Source organism: Misgurnus anguillicaudatus, chromosome 4 (genome assembly GCF_027580225.2).
Source record: "Misgurnus anguillicaudatus chromosome 4, ASM2758022v2, whole genome shotgun sequence".
Taxonomy (NCBI): domain Eukaryota; kingdom Metazoa; phylum Chordata; class Actinopteri; order Cypriniformes; family Cobitidae; genus Misgurnus; species Misgurnus anguillicaudatus.
In genome coordinates, this window is record NC_073340.2 from 10,475,832 (window position 1) to 10,493,013 (window position 17,182).

The 17,182-nt window shown below is 35.3% G+C and overlaps 1 protein-coding gene across 1 annotated transcript in view; it reads right to left on the minus strand.

The window, feature by feature from the left end:
- erbb2 (erb-b2 receptor tyrosine kinase 2) overlaps nucleotides 1-16,052 on the minus strand; it is a 51,833-nt gene extending 35,781 nt beyond the window's left edge. Inside the window, exon 1 of the mRNA XM_055175722.2 lies at nucleotides 15,775-16,052. Within this exon, the coding sequence (XP_055031697.2) occupies nucleotides 15,775-15,853 (79 nt within the window). The 5' untranslated portion in view covers nucleotides 15,854-16,052. The remainder of the gene's footprint in view (nucleotides 1-15,774) is intronic.
- Between the last annotated feature and the right edge of the window lie 1,130 nt (nucleotides 16,053-17,182).

The window sequence follows — 17,182 nt, forward strand, 5'->3', positions numbered from 1 at the left end:
AAATATATACAGAATATAAGCTTAGTTTGTTGTGGATATTTCCTAATTATAAGCCTTCTGTAAAATTGTGACATGTCTTAATTAACTTAATTTAAATAAACGAATATTCGAATATTCGTTCTTTATGAGCTTATATATTTGAATATTAAATTACTGGAAAATGCCCATTCCTAGTGTTATCCTCATACATCAAAAGTTTACAAGAAATAAAGCTCACAGTTTTGCACTTATAGTTTTATGTCATTTTTGGAGTTTTTGGGTTCCAGGGATGAAGGAGAAACATTTAAAGTTCAATAACATGTGAGTCAGTAAATGATGAAAGAGTTTATATGTCTGGTCCTGCTAACACCTTTATGTGCTATAGTGTGAGAGATTTATGAAAAGCCATTTTTGTTGTAATCACAATTGTCATGTGTGTACACTGATGGGATTTAGATTGAATAATAAGTCACTGTGCTTCTCCAAGTTCACACTTCCTTTCCAGATTCTCTTCCTCCTCTTTTCATCCTTATAGCATTCCCTTGACTGCACGTGTGTGTGTGTGTGTGTGTGTGTGTGTGTGTGTGTGTGTGTGTGTGTGTGTGTGTGTGTGTGTGTGCGTGCGTGTGCGCGCACGCGTTCGTGAGAGAGCGCGTGTGTGTGTGTGCGTGCGTGCGTGCGTGCGTGCGTGTGCGTACGTAGAGCCGGCTGGTGGCCTTGAATAGAAAACAACTTCATTCCGGCCCTGGAGAGAAACTCTACTCCTCTGCAGGGCCATTTAGTTGGAAATCCTGGGCATCACACAAACAAAGTGAGATTTGTGGATTCATTTTTGGTGTGTATTATTAACATGCTGAATTAATTATAATGGATATTACGTTGATGTGATTGTTAAGGGCCCCTGAATTCTTTGGTCCCCTGGAATTATCCAAGAAATCAAAGCTTTTTTCTTTGGGGACCCCTCCTTCTCGCTCTCAGTCTCTCTCTCTGTCTTATCCTTTTTGTCAGTTTCTCCAGACAGTTTCAGCTTAAAATGCTTCCTTTTTTTGCATTTATCATACTTCTTCATTCAAAATATTGGCTATATACAGAATTGTGCAAAAGGCCACCAACCACTTTGTTGTTTTAGCAAAGTTTTAATGACCAGACCATCCATGTATATTTCGCTCTCTTTATTATGACGTTGCTAATAAAGAACGTTATTTTGTGTATTTGGTTTAACGCAATGTGTTTGTGTGGTTTATGGTTCATAAAACACATGATTTTATAATGTTTATTATGATAATGTGCATCATGTCCATGTCAAGGAAAGTAAACTGATGCCCACAATCCTTTGATTCATTGAAGTACCAAAAAAAGAGATTTCAGTTGGAGACGTTAACTCACATCATCGTAGATTTGTAACTTTGCAGATTGTTAACGTACTAACACACACTTACATACCAAAAGAAATGTCAAATAATGAAAAGGAAAACATGGCTCTTTAAGATACAAACAGAAATAATAGAAAATATGTGCACAAAAAAAAACATAATTTTCATAACAAAATGGCTCTTTAAGGTAAAAGTCAGTATTTAGTTGGACCTCTTTTCGCACTAAACACATCTTAGGAGAATTTAACAAGTCATTTAAATTAGAATTGGAAATTAGGATTTTATTTTAAAATATTATATTAAAATATCAAATTACTTCATTATCAATTCTAGGGATGCACAATATATCGGCCGACATATCGTTATCGGCCGATAACTGCTTATTTTTTAATATTATCGGTCTGATAGCAAAATTAGGCCGTTAAATGAAAGCCCATAAATGATGGATTATTTTGGTTTGTTTAACCACAAGAAGAGTATGCTAGTCTAGCGCAAAGACAAGATGTCCGCGGTCTGGGAGTTTTTCATTGTTAAATTAATATGAATATTTATCGGCCTATATATATATCGGTTATCGGCCCCCAAATATAAAGAGTTATCGGTTATCGGTATCGGCCAAAATTTCCATATCGGTGCATCCCTTATCAATTCCCATGATAATTGTTAGAGACACTCCTAGTATAAACATTTAAAAATTATGTGATTTCAGTTGAATAAAAGACGTGGACTGCAACTAAAGATAATTTTCATAATCGATTAATCGGCCAATTGTTTTTCGATTAATTGACTAATCGGATAAAAACATAAATATTAACTCAATTAGATCTCGTCTCATCTTGTGAAGTGTCTCGTAACACCCCTATAAAATACAGTATATATTTTAAAAAGAAAAGAAGAAAGAAAAAACCTTTGCAACCACAACACCCAAGCACCGCTGCATAAAATGGACAAATCTACAATTTGCATACAAATTACACATTAGTAAAGAGTTAAATTTCAAGAAAATGTCTATAATCTAACCCAAGAGACCAGCTCTGAGACTCTGAGATTAAATATTAATCAGTGCTTTCCACCTGTGCCATAAGAAACCTGTTTCACCTCTCTTGGTGTGCAGCCAGAGAGGTAGTACTTTGTGTACTTCATTCGTGTGCATGTTTAATAGGTTCATAGCTGCCAGTGCCAACTTCTGTTAACTGCTGCTGTCACGGAGACTGAGCGCTCAGACAACAACAACACAAACAAGAGAGTACAATCTGATCTTTAACAGCGATCAGAGATTATCTGCTGCCTTACAGATCCTCACGTTAGTTATAATACGAGAGAAAGACTACCCTCAGAGTAAAGAGGCAGCCTTTAACCAGACCCTTAAAATATGTGAACACTTTAAATGTTGAAAATACACACGGGTTTCAGCGATTCGTCAGGTTTTTAGCAGGCAGTGACGTCACCGCCTATAGGGAGGGAGGCGTACTTAAGCGCTCGCTACAATGAATTATGCCGTTTTAAATAGCAAAATAAAAATGTAAATGGGAATGCTGTTTTGGTAAAGCGCGTCTTGTACAATGCTGAACGCTCTCACTAGAGTGTTGCCCACAGCGCCGCCACTGACCGGTGGGCTGAATCGATTCATAGGATTTGATGAATCGATACTGAATTTAGAAACAAATAATTGCAATGCATTGATGAATCGATATTTTTACCCAACCCTACTGTTGTATCTCTTCTTTGCAGTTTCTCTGTCGACAGTTGACTTTTTATGCATTACTTTACATTTGCTATTGTTGGTGACGTTTATCCTTTAAACGCGGAGACATGCGCACATAAACAAAACTGCGAAAAAGCTGGGTAAGGCTTATGTGCAACGGGAAATCGGTGTAATGAGCAAAAAACTACCTGTCTTAAAGGTAAAATTCCACTTTCATAAAAAATCCTGATAATTTACTCACCCACATGTCATTTTTGTTTAGTTAAGAAGAATTTTTTTGTTTTTTGAAGAAAACATTCCAGGATTTTTCTCAATTTAATAGACTTTATTGGACCTCAACGATTTGCAGTCTTACCAATGAACTATCGGTGCCGGAACCGATATTGGTGAAACAATCGGCTATTAGCAAAAATCCATGCTAATAGTTTTACAGAGTTGCGTCCATTGCTTCATAGGGCTGGGTACATAACGTTGATACTTTTATGGTATCGAAAACGCCGATACTTTGGGTATCAAAAAATGATTTATCTTTCAGTGCCAAATTTCGATTCCAAAAGCCAAGCGGCTGTGTCTGTGTGAGCCTGTACTTGCGTGTAAGGACCTAAAGCGTCGGCGATTGGCTGAATACTCCCAGTCAAACTCGCAGTCACCCAACATAAGTGTAGAACGGATGCAATATGAGAAATAAACAGAAAGGCTTTGTGACAGTTGTCTTGCCAATAGAGTTAGCGCAAGTATGGCCGTGTTGTCTCCGTGAAAGGCACGTCAACCAAAACGGCGCTTTTCCTAAAGTGACGAGGGGTTTCAATTTAAAGCACGCGCGCAGCCTGTGTCTCTGCTTGTTTTACTCGCGCCTTGTTCTGCATGGCAAATTTTCTCGCACGTCTCCCACAACAGTCTCGACAAGGTGTTTAAACTTGACCCACGCGCGCAGCTTGTGTCTCTCAATGCTTATGAAATACTCGCGCCTGTCTCTCCGCATCGCAAAGACTTCATGCCCTCATCTCCCAAAATGGATGATGCGTTTAAAACAATTTCTTTACAGTCTATGGTTTAAACTTGACCCATACGCGCAGCCCAACACGTCTTACAAGCCTGACTCGTTATTTAAAACAAACTAAAATTCCATTTTACTGGTTTGCTCATTTCACTTGAATGAAATGACATTGAACGCATTTTCTACTCATTTTAAAAATCCCAAATGTATTTAATATTTTGATAATTATGAAGTTGAGTATTGTTTACAAAAGACAAACATGCATACAAATCTTCCCAGTAAAACTCAGTCACCCATTTAAATATTTTAACTTTTTGTCAAAGTTGCAGTTATAATGAACCCACTTATTTAAATACTGTTTGTCCAAGCTAAATACCATTTTACATTTCATAAAATAAAGTAGTGTTAATTATATTCTTAATTTCTTTATATTTCTTTCCTTATTTTCATAAAAAAACTGATAAGGGTGTCTGCTGGTGCACCCCTATCCAAAAAGAACAAACAGTTTTATTAACAATGTTACCCCATGAGTGAGAAGTGTTACTAGAATTTGTTTGAAATAAGGTGAAAAATAAAAGTTGTGTGTTTAATGTATTTTTGTTAATGTTTAAATGGATTTTAAAACACATGGTATCCAAAAAAGTATCGTTAGGAAACGGTATCGAAACTGATGTATCGAAATTGGCACCGGATCGAAAGATTTTAAACAATACCCAGACCTATTGCTTCATATCATTATAAAGTGATTAATTTGCTTACTAGATGCTGCATTAGCAGAAAAACAACAGCAGGAACCGTTGTTTGTCGTCAAGGCTGACAGGATGCTAATATTAGTAGTACCCCAAACAGTTACACAGAAATACACACAAATAAATCCAACCCAAATGTTTAATGTCATAATTATTACCATCCATTTGCATTTGTTTATATCCAGCTGGTTACTTTTATCCGTAATTTAGCCGACTAAGCTGCATATTTTAAGTTATGCAAACAATATTAGGCTGTTGGCTACATTAATTTATACAACAAATAAAAGTTAACTGCAATACATCAATATAATTCATATATTTTTCTTAATACATTTATTTAATTTAGCGCATTTTCATGGTTCAGTACTGTTGTTTTATTAGGCTACTTTTGTAATAAATTCCCTTTGAGTGTTATGTGTTGTGCTTTTATCCAGTATCCATTTGAAATGGATTAATCGGTTGACAGCAAGTACGGACCAACCTGGTTATCGGTATCGATAAAATTCACAATCGGTCAATATACAATCCCTTTGTTTCTGGGATCGTCCCGTAAAGAGGACCTAGTATTGGCAAACATGTCCTGTGTGAAGTTATTGTTCATCTCTTTGACACAGAGATTTTAAATGCAGATCAACATTCAGGACTAAAATATCTGCAAACTGGAATGAAGCAGAGATCAGGAAACTCATCACTATCTTCGCTAAAACTGAGTTAGTTCACCAGCATAATAAAACAGTCATGCGCTAGTTTGTGAATTTCTGGAGAGAGAAATAATGGATAGTAAGCTAATTCATGAGACTGCGGAAAAAATCCAAAAACAAGGCACGCAACACGTCACATGTCTTTACCGGATCTTTATGGGATGTGTGTGAATGCACGTACAGATTCCGTGTGAATGCACAAAACCCTGGAAAAATCCCTGTACACATTACCATGTCTTTTCCATAATCTGTCTGTGAAAAAGGATTCATCAAATCATTTTCGCACCTACAACAAAATCTCATCTGCTATATGCTGACTTGTTAAAAACAAATCAATCACAATAACATAGTAATACATCAACATAAAAACAATTATTGTTTGCAAAGCATAAACATGATCATGGAAAGCAAGATTGAGTAACAACCCTGAAGTGGCCCAAATCTCACAATTGCCCCAAGCAAGTGGGCCATACTTACTGTTGAGCCCTGCATGTGTTATAATTTTAGTTGCGTCCTCCTGAGTACTGACCTCAAATTCACTCAACAAGCTAATGAAACAAAATCAATAAAACTTTCAGTAACACAGCAGCAGTGACAAAAGTATTCAATTACAAGAAGCGTTTAAGCAGACTACACATAATGATTCGACCACAGGCCGTAAACAAAATTATTATTCACCAATAAGAATGCACATTATTGTGTAGAAAGCCATCATTTTATAATCATTATGTTGATTCGAGCACAAACACAACAGGGCTTCGAAAAAACATTTTTTCCACACACATTCTATTCTTGTTCTTGCACAGAGGCACAGAACAAACAAGAATTACTCAACCGACTAGAAGAACCGGATCGGGACCAGACCTTGTGAGCCATCGTGTGAAGCATGTATTACTCTGTTCTGACACACTGCTACACGCATACCAAAATAATGATGGGATGCACGCATACACTGAACCATAACCAGTACATGCAGGCATTCCTTAAGAGTAGACCTTGCACACACTATACATATAGAAGGCATCCTATAGGTAACCAAACGCTTGTCAACAAAAACGCCCTTATAGCCATTGATAAAGCTGCAAAACATTTAGGTCTCAACAAATATTGAGATTCATTTGTTATCCGACTTGTGCAGATTTGAGGATATTCTGCAGTATGGATTTAAATAAGTTAAAAGACAGCGATTGAAGCCAATCATATACTGGAACCAGTATGTTTATGAATGACAAGTGATTAAATTCAACAGAAATCTGCTGAGGTTTCTGCAGAATTTTGTGTGCGTCTATCAATCAACAGTATTGTCATGCAAGTGTGGCCATTTCTTCGTAAACATGCAACCATTCACAGACGCAACCAGCGCTCAGTTGTTTGGTTTCTCTTTCTATTGTAAACTCCTTTAGAAAATCTCATATCTATATATTAAACGATATGTGACCCTGGGTCAATTTTTTGAAATTGAGATTTATACATCTTCTGAATTAATATGTTTGCCATTGATTTATGGTTTGTTTGGCCCAGATACAACTATTTGAAAATTTGGAATCTGAGGGTGAAAAAAGATTTGATATTGAGAAATCGCAACACATATTACTAATGATAGACACTTTTTTGATATATTTACAGTAGGAAATTTACAAAATATCTACAGGGAACATGATCTTTACTTAATTTCCCAATGCAATGTATTGCATGCTATTGCTACAAATATACCTGTGCAACTTTTTTGTAATCCAGGGTCACGTATATTAGGGGTGTTAACAATAATCGATTCGGCAATGCATCGCAATGCAGGCATGCACGATTCAGCATCGGTAATTGATTATGTCACTGTTTATTTTCTGGCCTCGAGTGGACAATAAAGTTGTGACGTTTCAATTAATTCCGGGGGCATAACAACAACAATCAAGACGGTTGAGGCGGAGAGAGATGACCGTGATAGACGGGTAAATAAAAACGCACCCTTTTCCATGGAAAGTGGACATATGGGCACATTTCGGATTCTATGAAGTTAATGGGAAACTAGACTTACGCTGTGTGTAAAATTCTCATCTCAGGTATATAATTGTCAATGTCTTAAAGCTGCTAAGCTTCCGTTTTTGTTAAGAATAGTTGCACTTGACTGATTAAAAATTTGCCTTGTCGTGTACAGAATTTTGATGCATCGCAACGCATAGTAGAATCGAATTGAATTGTTACCTGGTGAATCGTAATTGAATCGAATTGTGAAGGCAGTGCCAATGCACACTCCTAACGTATATTGATGAATGAACAGTGTTTGGGAGTAGTTAACTACATTTTAAAGAGCAACTATCGTCCGATTCACATTTTTACATTTCCTTTGGTGTGTAAGTGTGTATTAGTACATGTTAATGATATGAAAAAGGTACAAACCCCAAAGTAAACGATGACACGAGTTATCGTCTCCAATGTAAATCTCTTTTCTTGGACTACAACAAACACACGGATTGTAGGCAACAGTTTTCTTCCTAGGATTGGTGATGAGACCGACATTATCACAATTCCTCGCGCTTCAGACTCTCAGCCTGTAAATTAACTCCTGTTAGAATTGCATTGTGAGCAAATCTTTGAAACATGGTAAGGAGTGTCACTTTTCCGGCTGACGTCAGAGGTATTCAGGCCAATCACAACGTACAGATTACCTGGCCAATCAGGGACACGGTGCTTTTCAGATCGATGCGTTTTGTACAAAATCAGAGCGTTTGAGGAAAGCAATATATCTGGAGCTACAAAAATTTACGGTATGTGGAAAACTCGAGCACATTGTACCAAATACACAAAATAATGTTGTTTTTTGCAATGAAATAGGTGCACTTTAACAACTAACTTAACTATATTTTTCTGTAGCTTGACAGTAGTTCAGTTACTTTTAAAACAGTGTAGCTTTAACAGTAGTTACTTTTAGCAAGTAGCGGTGTAGCACGACAAAACGTTACATTACGCTGTTTGTCCTCCGCAATGCCTTTTAGCAATGCAGTGACTGAGTGCAGCAGCATCTTCTTTTTTTTAGATCAGAAACTTAAATTTTTCATTACTGACATATATTGTTCTGTCACGCGTCTTTGCGGAGATCGTCTGATAATTACGTACAGAACGTGCAGGGGTAACATCGACACAGTCATATAATAATGTACGTGATGGAGCGGCATGATGGCAGAATCTGAAAATGTACAGATTAATTGTTCATGGCTGTATTTGTCCAAGTTCATGTCTCTTAAAGAAACATGTTTGTATGTAATCTGTGCAGACAATAAATCAATCTGTACTCAATTTTGGCACCTGAGAATGCATCTGGGCACCATGCCAGAGTGAGCAACAAAAGGTAGGTAGAGAAACAGAGAGAGTGACCCTGTGACATGATGTCACCCCTGCAACTTGTTCAGACACAACAACAAAAAAGCATTGTCACAAATGTTTATCATTTTCACATGCTTTTATGCATTGGCAATTTACATATTTAAGCACAAGAAGATACATAACTGATATCAAATAACCATTCACGTGTGGTTTGATGAGTTTTGTGTATAGTATAAACCTGATGATAAAAGTGATTTGTTGTCTCAACTATGACATCTTATAATAAGTAACTTTTATTTAAAAACATACATATTTACAACATTTTACTTAAAATGCATTGTTCATGCAACACAAAAAACTTAAAGGTATACATTAAGTGAATTGAAAAATCTGAGTCGTTTTAAATAAAATTAAAATTAAGTTAACATAACATAAATTTCAAGTGTAATGAATTTAAAATGATCAGTTAAAACACGCTGAGGATTACCCATAAGCCCTAGCACCTGAAAATTTGATTATTTATATTATAAAACAATAAGAACTGATGGGTCGTTTAATAAGAGGTAGAAATATGTTAAGGCTCCGTTTAGCATTATTGATGTTTTGTTGTAAATGATAGTTTTCTGTGAAGTTACCGTACAGTCGATCATTGTTTGTTTTTGTAAACATGGACTCTATTCGACACATTATATTTCCACAATAATGAAGTCCCACATCAAAAATGCACTTTGCTGTTTATTTTGTGATCCATTAACTTTTTTAATACTCTTTCTTATAACATGAACACCAAGTTAAATGAACAATATTTAACAATTTGAGACATTTGTTAATAATTTGTTGTAAATAATAAATGACATTTATTTAAGTAAAAATAATGAAGTTTTTCTTGTTATTTTGACTTAAAATCTCATCAAGTTGAATTTACTTAAAAAGCATGATGCAAAAATGGTGTGTATATATTTTAAGTAAATCCAGCGCATAACTTTTAACAGTGCTGTTTGTAGGGCTGCAACAACTAATCGATAAAATCATTAAAAATCGATAATGGCAAAGAAGCCCTCTGAATTTTTTGATATCTAGAGGATGTTCCTAGACTTTGTTAGAAATGGAGATATTGAAGAAGCTCTGGATGTGTGAAATTATAGAATAATAAGATGTGGTGTATTTTATTCTATTTAATATTGATGTGTTTTATTTAATTTACTTATCTTATTTTTAAATCCTGCCGGGGTAAAGGTTTTTTTTATATTTGGTAAAATCTCAATAAAAAAATCAATAATAGCAATTGTTGTTAGCAAATTTTATCATCAATTAGTTGGTCTGTGGCGTTACATTCGGAAAACACGGACCAGAGGTGGAAAGTAACGAATTACATTTACTCACGTTACTGCAGTGGTTCTCAAACTGGGGTCCGGGGCCCCCAGGGGGGTCCGCGAGATGGTGCCAGGGGGGCCCCAGTTTTATGACATTTTTATAAAATACACTACTTTGTATAATTTAATGTTTTGTTTAATTAAAATGTAAAGTTTTAGAACTGTTTTTTGTCATAAATTTTCTTTGGGGGGGCCGCGAAGGAATGCACTTTACACAAAGGGGGTCGCACGCTGAAAAAGTTTGAGAACCACTGCGTTACTGTAATTGAGTAACCTCTCCACGCTGTAAAAATTACTTACTTTTTACTTTTACTTGAGTAGATTTTTAGACCAGTAACTTTACTTTTACTTAAGTAAAATATTATTAAAGTAACTTTACTTTTACTTGAGTACAATATTTTATTACTCTTTCCACCTCTGGCACGGACACATGTCCGCTTTATACACCGCGTGCTATCTGCTCAAAGTCAGGCACTTTTTCTAAATACAACGCGAGCTGCACATTTATCAAGAGCTTATTCTCACCACGCGACCAGCTTGGTTAAAAGCAAGGCAGCGTTGTCAGGTCCTCTGCCTTTCGACGGAGTTGTGAATTGGACTACTTTTAAAACTGTTTCTGCAGGGTGGTGTTTTTCTTTGGATTAAAACACTGGTTTATAAAGGTTGAATATAAGTGAGTTTGTATTTTTTTTAATTGTTGCTGTATTTTCATAAAAATAGTAATAAACCACCAACTAATAATCTGTTTTAAAGTAAGGGGGAAATCCAGGTTTTTATTACTGTAACAACGCATGTATATCACTTTCATTTCATAATGACTTGTTTATTTTGTTAATCATGAATAATGTTAATTCTTATCAAGGTCTAATGTTAAAGAATAAAAGTAGTTTATTAATCTGTGGCAAAATGTCCTCAGCACCTTTATATTTTGACATTTAAATATGCTTTACTATTTAAAAGCTGCACAAACTTTTTTTTATTTAAGGCTAAACATGTGAAAATCAAAAATATATACTAGTTAACCTCTGTATAGTGTGTGGCTTTTGCACTTTTAAAAGTACACTTCTAAATGTGAATACCCTAATTTAGTGCCTTATTTAGCCAAAAGTGAAAAATCTTATAAGTGAGTAAATATTTATGTTTTTATCTGATTAGTCGATTAATCAAATATGAAAATAATCATTAGTAGCAGCCCTAGCAGTTTCTTTATAGCTACATTTAAGCAGAGATAATGCATGTGTTTTTATGAAAGGGCCGACAGGTCCCCCTCACAAAGTTGCTTTGTGCCCCCAAGTCTAGGATCGGCTCTGACTGGTACCAGGTATGTGAAAGCTATCGAACTCTAGATACCTCACAACAGAGATGAAGAGATATCTATTGAAACCTACTGCAAGAACTAATGAACTGGATCTTAACTTGTAAGATCTAAAACTTTAGCATAGTCTTAGTTTCAGCATACAAAATATGTTGTGTAACATTTGGCTGTAGCTGTGGATGGAAATATTGCTTGATAATGTAAACTCCAGTCTTACAAAATGGTATTTGTCAAGGTTGACTTCAGCGTAAACACAGTGACTGCAATCAAATCATTGTTTGAGCCGAACAACATGTCAATCACTGACACAGTGTCAAACAAATAACAGATAGGAGGAGTTTTGGAAACCTGTTTGCAAATTATTTATGGAATTCCATTTGATGCTGCTAATGGTACATAAATTACACATTTAGCCATATTTAAGAAAACACTTAATATTATGTTATGTTTGTGTTCTTTTAAAGGGTAGTAATATGTACAGACTATATTATACAGAAAAGACTGTAAAGTCCTAGTCAACACATAAATACAAAGCTGATAGGACTCAAATGATAAAAAAAATGCACTGTAAAACCCAACAAGTTTTAAATCACTCAAAACTTTTGTTGAAACCGATTACCTAAAAAGATTCAAGTAAACCAACTCACCAAGTAAAGATTATTTATAAATTACAATTAAAGGTAGGGTATCACATTTTGAAAAATGCTAATGGTAGCCGCCTAGAAATGAAATCATGATCCCACCCTCCAGTCAAATCGCCATCCAAAGTCACGCCTCTTTCAAAGCACATGAACATGCACAGGTCATCATCAGACTGTCACATCTCATGTCTCATTCACCAGTGAAAAAACTTTGTAGTAGTGAAAAACATTACCAAAATAACCAACATAAACAACTGGTTTACATCAGAATTAGTTAAAGCACACTTTCGGTTGTGTAGATGTAGTAACTATATCGTTACGCTAATCCGTAAACAAACACAAATTTCATAAGCAACACAATGTTTTATCAAAGTAGAATATCTAAATCCATCTCAATACAAACATATTGCGTACTGTATCTACCTTACCAAAATAAACAGTGCAATGACCCTTTCAGACCCTTTGCCTCCTGCAGCTGTTTGCATCTCATGGTAAAGCAGTAAAGTTATCAATGTTAATTTGGATTTTTGTTCTTTGCTGATCCAGGCAGTTTTTGCTGTTGTTGTTATAAAAGATGTCTTTTGTTTTGTGCCTCCTGTGCAGGTTGTTAATTTAGCAGAAAAGTCTGCCATTCTCGCTGTTTACAGACAAGAGGTGAGCGCACGTGAACGCGCCGATGACGTATGGTGTCTGTGTGAACAGGCTGCGCGGTGGGCATTCAAATTACGCTTAAGGTTGAGAGACAAAAAACGCAACGTCCGTTCGGACCGAGATCTATGATTGGTTGAAAATGTTTTGGTCCTATGCCTTTCACAGATGACATAAATTTCTACAAATACATTTAAACAACTTAACATAGTGATCAGGATGTGAGGAGACTTTTAACCAGCATAACTAAAAGGTTTCAGGATCAAATGTGATACCCTACCTTTAATCCAAAGTTAAAAGTTTATATTTCGTATTAAGCAATATATTAAGTATTGAAATGACTTCGTTTAGAAGTTATACAAATTTTGAGTTAGCAATTAGGATATTAACTAGTAAAGATCATATTCTTGAAGTATTTTTTTTTATTTCCTACTGTAAATATATGGGTGATTCTCACGAAACCATTGAAACACCACAGCACTAATGATTTTAGCTTTAAAATGTGTAATATAGTAACATTAAAAAGCATCAGAATTAACACAATAGTGTGTTCTACCTTGCACAATGTGTGATTTCAACATAAGAATTTATAATTGTAAATTTTATCTCATTTTCTGCTGAAATTCTCATTACCGCAATGTGTCCGGCTGTGTTTGAAAATGCTTTATGTTGTAATTTAATCAAATTAACACAAAAATATTAAGAAACAAAATAAATGGATGTTTTGCTAGACTACTTTAGATGACAGAAAAATATTTACTGAATATTCATGTATAATAATAATTAAGAAAAATTAGGAAAATTATGTGTCCATGCCTGATGTTCTCATCTTCCGCAACACTTTTTGAGAACAGTTTACGCACACATACAGAATTTTAATAAAGTTTGATTTTGAGTGACCAAGCACATGGACCAGGTACTTCAAGATGGCTACCAGGTAAGATCATTTTTTTACAGTTAATTTGAAATATTGTCTTGTCAGAATGCTTACACGACATTTTGATTATCATTACCGCAACAGATGCTTATTAAATGTTAATTTAATTAATAGAAGCATAATACTTTGATTTTAAATGCATGTGCAGAATCTCCAAATTATGTTCTTTCAGGTTTGTCATGTCATTTTGAAAATATGTCAGTGTTGATGTTTTCTGACTGTTGCGGTAATGAGATTTTCTTAGGACTAATTTTTAAAATTATGTTACAAAAAGTGTTAAATGATAAGTAAACGTTTTTAAATTAATGTTCCCATTTACTCCAGACTTTGTTTTTCAATGTCTGGTGGGAAAAAAGTAAATTTAAGCAATTTTTACATTTTCATGCTTGACATTTTTAAAACCAAGTTTCCGTGAGAATCACCCATATAAAAAATATCATTGGTAATATGTGTACCTAAAGACTTCACTGTACAACTTCAAAAGCGATATTTTCGATATTTTGCACCCTCAGATTCCAGATTTTCTCCAAATATTGTCCTATCCTAACAAACCATACATCAATGGAAAGCTTATTTATTTAAGTTTACAGATGATGTATACATCTCCTCCTCCAGGTTTGCATATACTGTCTATCTAAAATATCTCGCACTCAATTTGCAGATCACTTAATGATCCACAGTATGAGAAACACTGTTAAGGCATATCAGAGACATCTTAAGATAATCAGTGGCATGTCAAGTGAAGCACTAAACTTTGTCTTACAGTTGAGTAACCAGACACAATACTTCCTACGTCATTTTATGATGTATCAGAAGTATCAGTGATTTGTGCATATTGTGACTAACAACAAAAACAGCCTGAGCGTAACCAATCATGCTTAGTTTTATGTATGACAGATCAGCACAGATTAAGGATGCACGCCACTAATGCAAAAACTGGTGACACTATTAGATTGTCAGCAAGAAATGTTTCATCCAGGTTGTCAACAATCTCAGCATCCCGAGTGAAAACACGAGGCTACGCGCTGGAAATATCTTTGCAAACAAACACTCTGTCATATGCAGTTATGTTTGTTTGTTTAGTTTTAATCAGAAACCCTGACACAGTTATGCATGACCTTTGGAATAGCTTGCATTCGGTGAGCAGTTACAATAGGAGTGATTTCCTTACAACACCACGTCTCTTTACTTATACACCACCATGTTCACAACATACACAAAACGCATTAAGAAGAGATTTCTGTACAATTTTGTGCAAAGCATAATTATTCACAAACTAGTATAAAACCTCCAGAGACAGCAACTTATATTATAGATATAGATTTTTCTTAATAGCTTTTGACAATGTCAATATTTTAAGCCCTGTTATATCTCATCAAAACAACTTTCCTGACATATCAAATGTTTGGGGTTGTAGCTAATATGATAACAGAAATGTATCAACAAAAATACCAAAACTATTGTAATACCATGGTGGTGTTTTGGACAATACCATGCTTTTACGTATCTTGTACTACAGTTCCTATAGATGCGTTGTTGGCAGCGCAAAGGTCATGGGTTCGAACCCCAAGGAACGCACATAAGCTACTGATAAAATGTAAACTTTATATTACGACACTGTGAGACGCCAAAACATAGATGTAAATGAGACTGTATTTATGCATCAGACTCTTGAAAAGAGTAGGCTAGTTTGCTTTATTTCCATGGGAAAATCGCTCTTGACATCAATTATTTGACTATTATTAATCTGTAAAGCTGATGGTATGTTGTTTTACAATGAAACCCCAGTGATTTAAACCGTCGGGTTGTCATGTTTAAGCGCTTATTGTCCAGCAAAAGTTGCAGATCAAGTTTGCGTGACATACTTCGCCCACGGCTAATGCGCCAACAGTGTGGAAACAACGACGGGAATTCTCTGAACGTATCCAAACGCATTAAATCACTTCAAATAGCTAACTATGAATCAATATAATAGACGTGTAATACTGTAATAAGAGAATGTTCGGGAAGAGTTTGGGAATGTGTCAGGATGACCCACCTTCTCTGCCCGTAGCGCGTGTAATGCCCGACAGCAGCAGCAGGACCCGGACGAGCCCAAAACTTCTGTGAGTCTCCATCGACTAATCCTCCATTAGTCCATAATCCTGCATTTACTGCCCGGATCCCTTCACGTTCAACAAACTAGTCGATTCGAGATACCTTTACTATGGCTGTTTTGTCTTTTTCCTTTTCCCGAAAACTATCAACTTCCTGGCAGGAACGAGTGCGCCTAACTCTTCAGTATTATGTGTGTGTATGTGTGCGCGTGTGTCATAATACGCGCGCTCCCGCGGAGGAGTGGCAGTACAGATTGACTTTAGCAGATCCACACGCGCGCAACATTTAGAGGGGCTGATATTTCCCAGGAGTTGTAGGTCAGTTTCTGTATTTGCCACATGCCTTAACAAAATTGGTATTGATTTATTTAACACAGGGATTTTGTTCATTTTAATGCAATAAAAATTGTATAAAAAGTATACTATTATAATTGTAACATTTAATTTGCCCATATCAAATTTTTTCACTTTAGGTAAAACATGTAAGTTGAAAATGCCTAAATATTTTAGGTGTTACCATTAAAAGTATTTTTTAAAAGATTATTCACCTTAAATTTTTCACTTAAAGAGAGAAATTGTAGGTCTATAAAACGTTTTTTTTTTAGCTTTTACCAATTGAAGAACGTTTTTTAAAGGTGCAGTGTGTAATTTTTAGAAGGATCTCTTGACAGACATGCAAAATAATATACAAAACTATATTATCAGAGGTGTATAAAGACCTTTTATAATGAACCCATATGTTTTTATTACCTTAGAATGAGACATTTTTATCTACATACCGAGGGTCCCCTAACATGGAAGTCGCCATTTTGTGCAGCCATGTTTCTACAGAAGACCTTAACGGATAAACTTTTTTATGAATCTGTCTCCGAAGATGACATGTTTGTCTGGCGGTGGCTACCGTAGCTTCTCTATGCGTTTCAAAAGCGAGGGGTGAGCAGTGGACTGAGCCATTGGTTGCAATTCGCAACCTCACTACTAGATGCCACTAAAATTTACACACTGCACCTTTAAGTAGAGCAAACATTGTATTGTTGTTGTTGTTCTTGTTGTATTGAGCAAGCAGCTGAACAACAAAATTTAAAAAGTAAACAATGATGAAACACATCAAGTGAAAATAGCTAGCACCAAAATATGCAACCATTAGATTAAACATACATAAATTGTAATTTATAATATTATAGTTATTTATATTTAAAATACATGCACCAATGACAACCTGCCCCAACTTGACATTAAGAATCTCAACCTATTAGCTACAATCTGCATAATTACTCATAACTTAATAAGAACAATTTCATTGATCGTATTATTTAGGCTATTTGTATACCAACAGCTATTACAAAAATA